At 44.8% G+C, this 12060-nt stretch overlaps 1 protein-coding gene across 1 annotated transcript in view; it reads right to left on the reverse strand.

The window, feature by feature from the left end:
• SYNPR (synaptoporin) overlaps window positions 1-12060 on the reverse strand; it is a 105313-nt gene that overhangs the window by 1969 nt on the left and 91284 nt on the right. Inside the window, exons 4-5 of the mRNA XM_063411705.1 lie at window positions 10145-10343; window positions 827-1018 (exon numbers count right to left, since the gene is read on the reverse strand). Coding sequence (XP_063267775.1) covers window positions 827-1018; window positions 10145-10343 — 391 coding nt within the window. The remainder of the gene's footprint in view (window positions 1-826; window positions 1019-10144; window positions 10344-12060) is intronic.

Genomic DNA, 12060 nt, shown 5'->3' on the forward strand with positions numbered 1-12060 from the left:
AATCTCTTCACTGAAACTATCGTCAAGCACTGGAACAGGCTGCCCAGGGAAGTGGTGGAGTCACCATCTCTGGGATAAGTGTAGATGTGGCACTTGGGGACATGGTTTAGTGCTGGACTTGGCAGTGCTGGCTTAGTGGCTGGAATCTATAATCTTAGAGATCTTTTCCAACCCAAGTGATTCTATGATTCTCCCAAAACCCACTGGAAATTTTTCTCAGCTTTGAAGAAAACTACCAAATTCACCTCTCTTAGGTGTGTAGCTCACAAAGTGTCTGCTTTGCTTTTTGTTGCCAAAAAAAGGTTGAGTTTTTAGACCAATTTTTTTTTTTTGTTTGAAAACATAATCTAGTTTAAAGAAGTTGTGGAAAGATAAAATTGAAAGAAACTAATTAAAAAGAGAGATCTTAATTGGTCAGGTGGCCTAGAGGGATTTTTTTGTGTTTGCTTTTTTTTAACAAGCTGAAGTCCAATTCTATGTTGTTTTTTTGAGGATTTTTAGAGAAATCTGTAAGGGAAAACCTTTCCTTCCTAAAGGAGCACACAGACCCCTTTGCAAAACAGTTGCAGTGAGTAAGTTAAAAGCAGAGGGGCAACCAATGCTCTTGGACAGACACTTTGCCTTCTCCCCATCCCAACCCTGCATACTCATCCTGCTGCTGCTCCACGGCAGAGCTGCTGTGAGTTACAGCCTGCCTTTCCCTGCAGCAAGACTCCCAATTAAATCAGCTACCTGGTTTACACCAGTCAATTCAGGTCAATACACGGGTAAAAGATGAAAATACATTTCAAGGTAAGGGTGAACAGCAGCAATCAAAGTCACTTACAACCGAGGTGTTGAGGCTTGACATAACAGGGCTGCGAACAGGCAAGCATTTGTTGGACTGCTGTTTGCAGGCAGACATCAGCAGCAGCACTTCATCAGGGTCAGTTGCAACCTTTACATCTGACAGTCCTTTAGCCCAAGCAGATGAGCTCACTAGCCACAAGAATGAGAAGACCACTGTCACAATGAAATCCTAAAAGACAAATTAGTTAGAAGCATTATACTGGTGTGTCCATTGGAAAGGAAAAAATATTAAAAGTCACCAGAAAACTGAAAGCTTGTGTCAGAGGAGAGAAATACCAAGAGCTTGTTACTTGGTGGAAGGTTGTCTTACTGTCACCACCCGCAGAGCTAATTTTCAGAAGTGCCTGACATGCCTAATGGGGCAGAGCCCCTTGGCTGACATTTGCACCTCTGGCTTTGAGGCAAGATTCTCACAAACATGTGGCTGGTACCCAGGATGCTGAACTGACTTGAAAATGTGGCTGTTCACAGCACCAGGCTGATGCATTGGGATGAATTACAAAATACACATGCCTGTAAAGAAGCTGGGCCCTCCTGTGGGCTGGGTCTTGCCCTGAGTACTCCTACAGACAGTCAGGGTGGGTTTCCAATAGGAAGTGTTTCTGTCTTTGGGAAAACCTGAAATTGGCTAATTCTCAGGTACCAGATGAGGAGTTTTCTCACCAGCCACAGGTAAGGCCAAATGTCCTGCTGCATAAGCCATGCAGCCACTAATTACCATGAGTGAGCAAGTAAACACAAGACTTGCCAAGCAGAGACTCCCTCCTGGCCCGGTAAAGCACTGGTTTCTAATTCCCATCCAGGTGATAAGAGGGGAGAAGGTGGGGTGGTCCCTCCAGGTTCCAGCAGCTCTGCTCTGATCCACTCTGCTCACTTTCCCCTCGAAAGGCTCTCGGGAGCATGCACAGGCATAAACTTCTCCCTGTCTTAGCCAGAACAAGTGGCCAAGTGACACTGTTGTTGTGTGGGTTTGGGGGGAAAGGAGGGAGGAGGTGTGATTTTTCAAGCTTTCTTGTGTCTTGCTAAAACAGAAGAGCCTTTCTGCTGTCATATTTCATCCCATCTGTCAGCCCACAACAGATGGCAGAGGTGCCAAAGTCTAACATACCACTAACTGCATCGCTGCGTCTTGATATCCCACCTCCCATGGGGCTGCTTCCCCTTCCCCCTTGGAAAAGAAAGGTGTGCATGGAAGGAAGGGAAAACACTCATTAAGAACCCAGTGTTTCAGGTTGCTTCTCAAAGAAATAAGCAGTCCCTAGGAAACACCATTCTCATCTACAAGCACACCTGACATTTGGGGAAGGAGCTCCCCGTGGCACCACAGGGGAGGCGGGTGAGAGCCTCCGTCATGACGGAAGAGGCACCAGTCGATAAAGCCGCCGCGCAAGCGAGCCATGAACAAAGGATGTCTCCACTGACGCAGATGGGATTAAATTAACTGTGCTTGGATGCTTTCCCAAAGGATACATCCTTCTCTTTTAACAATTTGTTCTCTGCAGGCCCATGTCTGCCACCGAGCTCTGAGTTCCTCTGACCTCCTTCATGCTGTCCAAATGGGCTCCCTTGAAGAGCGTGAAGCCCAGGAGCTGACAACTCCCGTAACACCACTCCGTGTGGGCAGAGCCATATAGCCCAGAGTAATTCTTCTCAGGGAGATTTCCAGCAAAAGAAATTACTGTATCTCATATGTCTTAGCAGTGAATGAGAAACAGATTCCTAGAGGCAACAGTTCAGTTGCAAACGTTTCCTAAAAATTCCAGCTGGTAGAAACAAGAGATGTCTGCTGAGCTGTGGATGATGATGGGAGATGCTCTTTATTTGCTGTGAGGTTTGACATGTTATCAACCCAGATGCCAAGCCCCCATGCAGTTTTGGACTGACACAAGAGATGGGGACACAGCAGAATTTTGGGGAATGTATTTTTCAAATGACAAGCAACCCAATGCCACCACACTCGGAGTAAACTAAATCCAGCTCTGTAATATGTGCACTGGCAGTGCCAATTAAAGAAATGCATAACAGCAGGTAGAAATTTGATGCAAACAGAGACAAACTGACTAAAACTAATGCAACACAGGAGATCAAACTTGCTAAAAAGAGAGAAATTTTAAAAGTGAGCAAAGTTCTTGAAGCAGGTGACAGCAGCAGGGGTACAGACCTGCTGTTGAGCTCATAGGCCCTGATCCCATGTTGGTGAGGCTCATTGCACAAATTACTGCATCTGCTTGAGCCCCTCAGTCTGACTGACTGGTACAGCCCAAAGCTGTAAGTCCTTCTAGAACATCCCATGGCACTGTGCAGTTGAGGGGATGGCCCTAGAGGCATTAAGTATTTAATATTATTTCTCAGGTCTTGTCTTCCCCATCACACCCCATGCTCCAGCCTTCTCCTGACTTCCTCTGCTCCCATGTGCCAGGGTGTTCAAAAAGTCTAAAACCCTGCCCTCTCTGCTACAAACTCTCCTACTTCAGAGAAGGTCAGAGCCTTGGGGAAAGGGTTCCAGCTCCAGGGGTTCCAGGATCAGCTCCTGTATAGAGGAACTCCCAAAAACTGCAGAGTCAGTCTGGGTGCAGGAAACACACTGAACCAGAAGTGAAAGATGGCACAGAGGGACTCAAAGAGGAAACCATGGAGCCTGCCCACCAGCTGGCCAAGGAGACAGGACAGAAAGGCTAATGGAACACTGGGACTGTTTCAGTAGGTGTCCTAATCAAGGCTACATGGCCAGACTCAGGCTCTTGGAGGACTTTTTCTGCCTCCTCTGTACAATGCAAGAAGCAAAATGTATGATTCTATGACTAGAGTGAACTTGAATCTTCCTATTTATTTGGAATCTTTGTGAACCTTCGGCTTTGGCTGGAACTTGAACCTCTCTTGTTTTCAAGTGGGTTTTCATTTCTGGCTCTGGCTCTGTGAACATTTTCACAGCTCTGGGTGGAACAAGAGTTACAAGATAATGACATGCTGAAAATAAAAGTGAATTTCAAGCTAAGCTGTTCTGTGGCTTAATGTCTATCTGGGGAATTTCTCCTTGGTAATTAAGGCCAGAGTGCCTGCACACTAAAACAAATCTTGCATTTCAATGTTTAATATCCCTATAGCATGGGTGAGTCTTTTTTTTTTCCTTTGGAACAAAGTAATTTTTTGTAGTTGGTCCCTTGAAGTGGTGTCTACAGGTCTCTTCAGTGTATATTGTTTTACGATTACACTACACTCCTAATTGCCAAATTTCTCTCTCAAATCTCAGCTGAGATACTTTGCTCTGCCTACAGATGCCTTTGGGAAAGAAGGAAAATAAGAACATGTAAAGAAAGGAAAAAACCAAAATTTAAAATACTCTGAATATACAAGGAGGGACTTTTTAAGATCCTGAAATATGTGCCAAAAAAAAAAAAATCAACTTGCTGCCTTTTTCAAGTTGAAACTTGTTATTACTGAGTTCGCCAAAAATGCCTACTTGGAACAATTTTAGATATTATACATTTTAGAATAGAACTGTGAATGCCTTTTCACAATAATTGAAATAGTTCTCCTTGCATCAAGCTACTTACTAGCTTCTGAAAAATGCCCCTTTTTGAAAGGGGCAGTCACTTACAGTCACTTAAGCCCCCTGAGCACAGTTTTGGACTGTCCAGTGTCTGGCACAACCTCATCCCACCAAGAGCCTCTGCAGAAGGTCCTCATTCACTCAGAAAGGGGACGTGTTTCATCTGCTCCAAGCTGGTCAGTGGCTTCATCAGCCCCTGAAGGCTGTGACACATCATGTCCCTGCGTGCCCTCTGTGCCCTGCTCTCCCTCCCAGCCAAGGCTGGCAGGATGGTCTTGGGCTGTCACGGCTGAAAACAGGCAAAACCTCAGCTCTGGCCTGGCCAGAGTGCTCCTGGCATCCCTCCTCTCTCACAGAGCTGCAGCTGCTGCCTTGTAACTGGCTTCCATGCAGGGCTCATGCTGCAAAACCTTTCCATTTGTGAAAACCCTCTCACGCATTTACAGCCTCTGAGGGAGCAACTCCTCAAACGCTGAGGTCCATAAACCCTCCTAGTCAGAGCCTGTCTAGCACTGCCAACAGGTTCCATGGCCAGCCACGCAGCAGCAGGGGGAGGTTTCTTTACCCAGCAGAGGCAAACCACTCAGAGGATTTGTTTCACAGTCACAACCATCCTAAAAATTCTAGAACTACCCCAGCCAGAGCCAGAGCCCTGGTCCCAGCCGGGAAAGCGGCCAACAGCAGATTGCTGCAGGCAGCAAACGCCTTCCCACAGTGGCATTTTAGCTCTTTTTTGGTTTGAACGAGGTCCCACCCCAGATTTGCTGCCGAATGAAGCTTTGAAAGAATTACATGCTTCTTGCAATAGTGTAAGGCCTTGCAAGCTCACTTCTGGCAGGGAAGTGCAGAGCCTTTTGGGAGGCCACCAGCATGTACAGCAAGGTCACCCTGGCTCGTGTTTGAGCCTGGCTTGAGCACAACTCTTTGAAATAAAAGAAACATTAAGGTTCTTCCTAATTTCATTTTTCAACTGTAAAGGATTCAGTCTTTGTTTTTATATATGGCTCTTCATTCTTTTCCTGTCTATTTTTGAGACAACTGGACACTGGTGAGGAAGTACAACATGTTTAATCAAAGAGGTGTTCAAAGAGCAGACCAGGGTGTACTTAGCTCACTAGATCTGCAACATATGTAAGGAACCAAATGTCTTTCTGCATAATGTGATTATTCATGGGACTCCAGATGCAAAGGAAAGATCTCATCTTCTTAAGATATAAGCATCTTTGTGAACCATAAGAATAAGATTATCAAGTAATCACTATAAAATTGAAGTATCTCTTTTCAGGGCTATATCAGTTACCTTTCTTGGCTGAATAATTTTATGCTTTTATATTAATTGACTGGAATATTAATAAAGTGATTTACATTTATACATTAATGCATGCGGTTTCTCATGGCCAAGCTGTAACTTCCCAGAGACAAACCTGAAGGCACATAGGGCTGTCAGCATGTGGATTTTAAATGGAGCACATATGGGGTAAAGAAACCATAGGAAAAGTAAGAAACCTCAGTGATGAGGACTGATACACATTGACTGTGACTATTCTTTCTTTTCTGAGAGACATATGGAAGCATCCTATCCCTGATCCCCTAAAATTCCAGCACAACTAGGTTGGTTACTCTTTGCTTGCAAGAAGCTCCAAGGTACAGACCTGAAGCAGAGATCAACACTGGGCTGGCAGTCCCAGGGTACAGCTCATCTCTGCTCTCATCACAAACCAGCAGTGCCTCCCCAGGTATGTGGTTTTAAACAAGTGGAAACCAGCTTAGGTTGGTTTGGTCTGAGAGATGGGGTTGTACTGAAAACTGGTGCCATTTTGTACATCACATTCTTTAACATCTAAGTCACCATCTCCAATTAATTTCTTTCAGAAGTTTCTGACTCTTGAGCACTAATCAGTCACTTGAGAAGTTGCCTTGCCCTTGTTGTACCCACCAAGGTGAGACCCCAGCTCCTCGCTGCACACGTGCACCATGTGGGAGTTTGCAATGGGATGAAAATCAGAGCAGTGGTTTGCAGAGCTCAGAAACACACAGCACGTTTCTGTGAGGCACTGAATCCCTGGTAACCTGCTCCTTGTTCCTTCAGAAACTGGGAATCCAGGGTCCTCTCTTAGTTCATCCATCTGTACGAACACCCTCAGATGATCCCTCAGGGAGCCAGCAAGGGAAGCAGGGGGCACACAGTGCAAGGACTCACTGCTGCCAGCCCTGTGGGAATGGATGAGTACCACAACCAGGGCCCTGTGCCACCAAAACAAAGACTTCTATCCCCAAAACCTGAGATGGGAATATTAGCAACAGAAATGGCTTACTGCAAAGTGAATAAACACACCACTGCCACTCAAACAGATAGGGAAGGAGTTAACTGCTTCTCCCACTGGAAATATTTCCTTGCTATCATGCCTCACTCCACACTGAACGCTAAAATATTTTTTCACAGTTAAAGTGATGCTTTGCTGAGATCTCAGCACATGCAGTTCATTTCCCTGTATCTGTATAAACAAAGTAATCTTGAAACATTTGTGACTGAAATTTTCCCTGCAAGTTTCTTGTGATTTAATGGTCTTTAAATTCCTTATAATCATATCTTCTGTATCCAGTCAGGCTTCTGCAATTTGGTAATGCATTGATGGTGTTCCGACTGCCTGCGCAGGGACTTATTGAAAAAATATTATAAAATTTCAAGTGAAAGGGGTTATTTCCTCTCTCGACTTCTCCTGTCATACTCATTTTTCAAATCCCTAAAATTTGTCAGGAGAAAAGGCAGCTCTGAGAGGGTGCTGCTTAAAGGCAGATGTCATCCCAGACTGAGAAAATATGAAGCCAAGTACAAAGCTTAAAACAGGAATGGTTTAAACTATGAAATTGTGATTGGGCACTGCAGCAGAGGCAAGGATGGATGAAACTATCATCTTCAAACTCTTCACTAAGAGAGAATTGGTAGTCTGGATAAGGTGCCTGATGCACTGATCCTGCCTGCTGATGAAACAGAACGAGGGCTGCCCTGCCTCCTGCACCAACACGTGCTGCACCACAGATTTCTGCTGCACTTTTCTTTGGAAGGAACAATCTCAGGGATGAGACATACTCACACATCTGATCTGATACACGTCAGTTCAGAGCAGCATCTGCCTGGAGCTGGAGGATACATTGCCTGCCTCCTTCACAGAGCTCGTGACATCCCTTAGGTGAGCACTGCAGCCCTGAGAAGCTGGTTTTCACTCCAAGTTTTCTTTTTCCTTGACCACTGAAATCCTCCTGGCTACAGCTGCCAGCCTTTTCCGTGGCTGGGGCTCTGCAATTTCTCTACAACACTACTGCACAGAGGGACTCAGACTTGTCCTCAGCCAGGCTGTGGTGCTGCAATCACTGCACTGGACAGTGTACAGGAACACCAGCAAGGATGTGCTCCAGGCAAAAAAGGTTATTTTTTTTCTAAAAATACCTAATACAACAGAGCTTGCAATGCACAGGAGTTGCAGGAGCATTTGGTTGGGGAGGATGGGACTCCTGTCAGGCATAACCTGACCATAATCCTCAGCCATCCCCAGAACCACTCACCAGCAGGAGCTGCTTTTACTGTAGGACCAAACTCAGAAGCGTTGTTATTTTCTGAAAAAATAAGGTCATATAGCCTTGGTTTAAATAGTTGGAAATTGCAAACAGAGGCTTTAGTAACAGACACTAGTTAAATTTAACCTGTAGATTCAATTACAATCTATTACACAGAGCAAATTAAGTCAATGTGACGTTAATGCTGTAGTGGATTTTGCCATGCATCCTGTGACAGACACGACTGCAGCAGCTGCTTCAGGAAAGTCCTGGACAAAGGCAAGTGGCCACATCATAAGGTGACATATTAATACTACTGGAGTGGGTGGATGCCAGAGAAAGCTGTGATCCAGTGGGAGACCCAAATAGAGAGAGAGGGCCCCTGCTTCCAAACCAGAGCAGCCCATCCTTCAAGGACTGCACCCTGTGCAAGAGTGACCCACGTCACAGCAGTTTTCAGAGGACATTTTGCCCATGGGAGGGACCCACGGCATAGCAGAAAAAACACTCCTCTCCCTGAGGAAACAGAAAGAGATCTCGAGTGACAAACTGACCAAAACCCTCATGCCCTGTCTCCCTGGGCTGTCAGTGGGAAGGAGGGAGAGACTGGAGGGGCAAAAAGGTGTTTTAAAGACATACTTTACTTCTCATTACCCTCCTCTGTCTCTGTTAATAATAGATTTACTTTATACCTTTAAATTTCAACCTGTTTTGCCCTCAGAGTGTTTTTTTCCTAGTCCTTATCTCAACTCATGAATCCTTCATTAATTCTTTTTTTTTTTCTCTCTTCTCTGTCCAACTGTAGCAGAAGAGTGTAAGCAAGTGACTCTTGTGGGTGCCTGGCATTTGGCCAGTGTCAAACCATGGCACCCAAGAACCCCCAAATCAAGAGGATTAACTTACTTTGATATGGAAGGAAAACTTTTTTTTTGTAATAATTCATCAGTTTTGAATTACACAAACTCAAAAAACCAGTTCACATCTCCCTGCAGCAGGAAAATCTTTCCCTCAGACTTTCAAGATGCTGAGTTTACTTTCCTACAGTTTAATCTTTTGCTAGCTGTTATTGTAGTTACTTCCTTTAATAGCTTCAGTATTTCTGCACCAGCAATTTATTTTTTTCCCTGTTATATAATCCTGATATTTCTTTACTGGTGGCTTTTAGCAACTTAAGTCTCAGCAAAATGTCTGGTTTCTGTCAGTCATAAACTTTAGAATTTTCTGAAATACAGAACTGATTTTTCCCTTACATGGGTCCTTGATAAACTCTCCCCACTTTCACACTAGGACTTCTCTGAAGTATTTTCTCTCCCTTAGTATCTTTCTCCTTGCAGTCATGAGGGAGAGGGCTGTCCATGGAAGGGAGACTGTGCTGCAACTCTACAGCCCAAAGATGGAGAGACTTGACCCAAATTCAGGTGAGGGTCAGCACCCTGTTCTTGGCAGCCCAGCAGGACCATGGGGTGCACTGACAGACAACAGACACCTGGACCAAAACAGCCCTCACTGGCTTTACAGTCTCAATTTAGGAGAAAATATATGCACAGCAGCATTTGCTTTTTATCACAAGCCTTCATAAATCAGTAAAAAGAAAAATAAATTCATGAACAGCTGCAGCATGATGGGTGCAGACGATGATAACTGGAAGGTTCATAAACCAGTGTGGAGACACAAACATGCTGGGAGCTCAGTGCCATGCCAGGAAATCAGCCACGTAATTCTCCAAAGCAAAATAATTTGGCTTAACTCTGCAATAATTAGCAATAAGCAATCTCCCTGACTAGGCTTTGATCAGGGGCATGGTTTCATCTGTCTGCTAGGACAATGCCTAAGATCTCCTCTTCCCTTTTTCCCCATCAATGAAGCTCTGCTATCACAGACATAGGGCTGAGATCCCTATCCTGCTACCACTCAGTTCATTATTTGTGTGATCATCGTCACTATGGGCAATGGGAGAGAAGCACAGAATTTCATGAGTATATGTGGGACTACACTCCTCCTGCATACAGCCTCTATTACCTCTGGTGATAAAATATTAAGTCACCATTATGATAAAAAAGCAGATGAACGCAGAGATGCTTTGGGCAGCAGAACACCTGGATCTCCCAAATCATGCCAAAATCCTCAACAACCGAAAAAGCAAGGTGAAGACCTATGCCTAAAAACACTGCAAATGCTGTAAACACTTACAATTAAAGGCCCTCTGTTGTTTTCACGGTACTTGTTCTGGAAGAAGATATAAACCACAGTGGCAGCCAGTGAGTAGAGGAAGGCGAAGACCGCGATGGTGACGAAGAACTCCGCCGAAGAGGAGAAGTCCCCTATCAAGGCGAGCGTTTCCCGGCGCTTGCCTTCACAAGTGGGAGCCTCAAAATTCACTTGATGCAACCTGGAAAACATCCCATAGAGCAGCAGGTGAAGTACAGAAAATGGAAACTGTCATCTGAATAAAGATGAATACATTTGCTCTGTTTCATTCCTGATGCACATTGACCCCTGTGAATAACTGGCAGCTGTGGGCTGTGCTCCTCAGAGCTGCTTGTACATGTGAGGTTACTTCCCTGTGAGTGCCAAGGTGAGCCTGAGCACATGAACACATTTTTTAATCAATTCCAGAGAAAAGTTTATGTTCCAGTGGTTTGGTACAACCCTCCCTTGTCCTCTCTGGGGTTTTGCCATGGCAACAACTGAAAAAAGGATAACATGAGAAACAGTTGGATTCTCAAATTCTTACAATCCAGGCAGCAGCAGAAAACAGGTCTTATCCTCAGTACTAAGCCCATGGGATACCCATGCTTGGACATTCACAAATTCCTTGCAGAAAATTGTCTAGTGCAGAGCTACCTGTGGCTGTTAGCCCATAGGGATGCAAGCCACACAGTGCTTCTACACTAAAGCCTTTTAAAATCAAGCTGCAGCAGAAATACACAACTTGGATCAAAGAAAAAGTCTGCATGCCCTGGTTTAAGCAACCTAAGCCCTAACTTTATACCCACATTTCGTTCATCAGCGACTGAGCTAATAGATTTATAGTTCTATCTGGAAGCTCCTGTGAGAGCCTTTTTCTCTGTAATAATTTTAATTTCTGAATCAGAAAAAGAAAGAGGATACATGGAGGGGTGATTTTGGCAGTTCCCCAGATTCACATCAGTGGGGACGTGGAGCCCAATAAGGGATCATGTTCTGCTCTACACAGGGTGAGTGGAGGGGACGAAGCCAGCAGCAACTAAAGAACTGATGATCTGCTGAGAACGGATTAGGCCTTCTGGGAGACATTCCTCTGCTCAAGGACAATTAATGTTTGCCACAGCAAGCCAATGGCAGCAGCAGCCATAACTGTATTTGGCTAAATAAAAAGTTAGTTCTCCAGAGCAAAACAAAGTATTCACAGCAGAAATCACAGAAGATGGGATAATGAACATTGGAGGCCTGGATGACTTTTTGCTTTTGCTAGTCCTGATTAAATGTACCCATATATGTAGGAAGAACCTTTTCATCAGTGGTTGATGAACAACGCCAGTTATTTGCCTCAGAGATTTTATTCCCAGTCATTGTAGTAGTGGTGGGATGAAAGCGAAACCCAAGTCCGCCCAGATTGCAGAGATGAGCAGTGGCTGAATCACCTTTCCAGTGTAAAGCCAGCAAAGCCTGATGAAATCTGAACACTTGAGAGAGATCCTAATGCTCATGATTGGTTTCCTGACTTCACTGTTTCCTGGCATCACCACACACACACTTTTAATCAGGGTTTATTGTTCTTTTCTAAAATTGGGGGATAAAAGGAGAAGTAAGGTTTCCTAGTGCCTGTCATGCAAATTTTGCAGTCTAGAGAGAAAGTGGTATTATTTTAACCATCACCACGACAATGGAAAGATTTGAAATGCATGATTTGCATGGTCTATAAAGGAAGCTTTCTCTGCTTTCCTTTTACAGCTGTGTGTTGGTTTTGCACAGCCTGGTTTTTGGTAGTGGGGGGCCATAGAGGTGGCTTCTGTGAGAAGCTGCTGGAAGCTCCCACCATGTCCAGCAGAGCCAGTCCCTGATGGCTCTGAGCATGGACACGCTGCTGGCCAAGGCTGGGCCAATGAGAGAGGCTGATAATGCCC

This window comes from Prinia subflava, chromosome 14 (assembly GCF_021018805.1).
Source record: "Prinia subflava isolate CZ2003 ecotype Zambia chromosome 14, Cam_Psub_1.2, whole genome shotgun sequence".
Classification (NCBI taxonomy): Eukaryota; Metazoa; Chordata; class Aves; order Passeriformes; family Cisticolidae; genus Prinia; species Prinia subflava.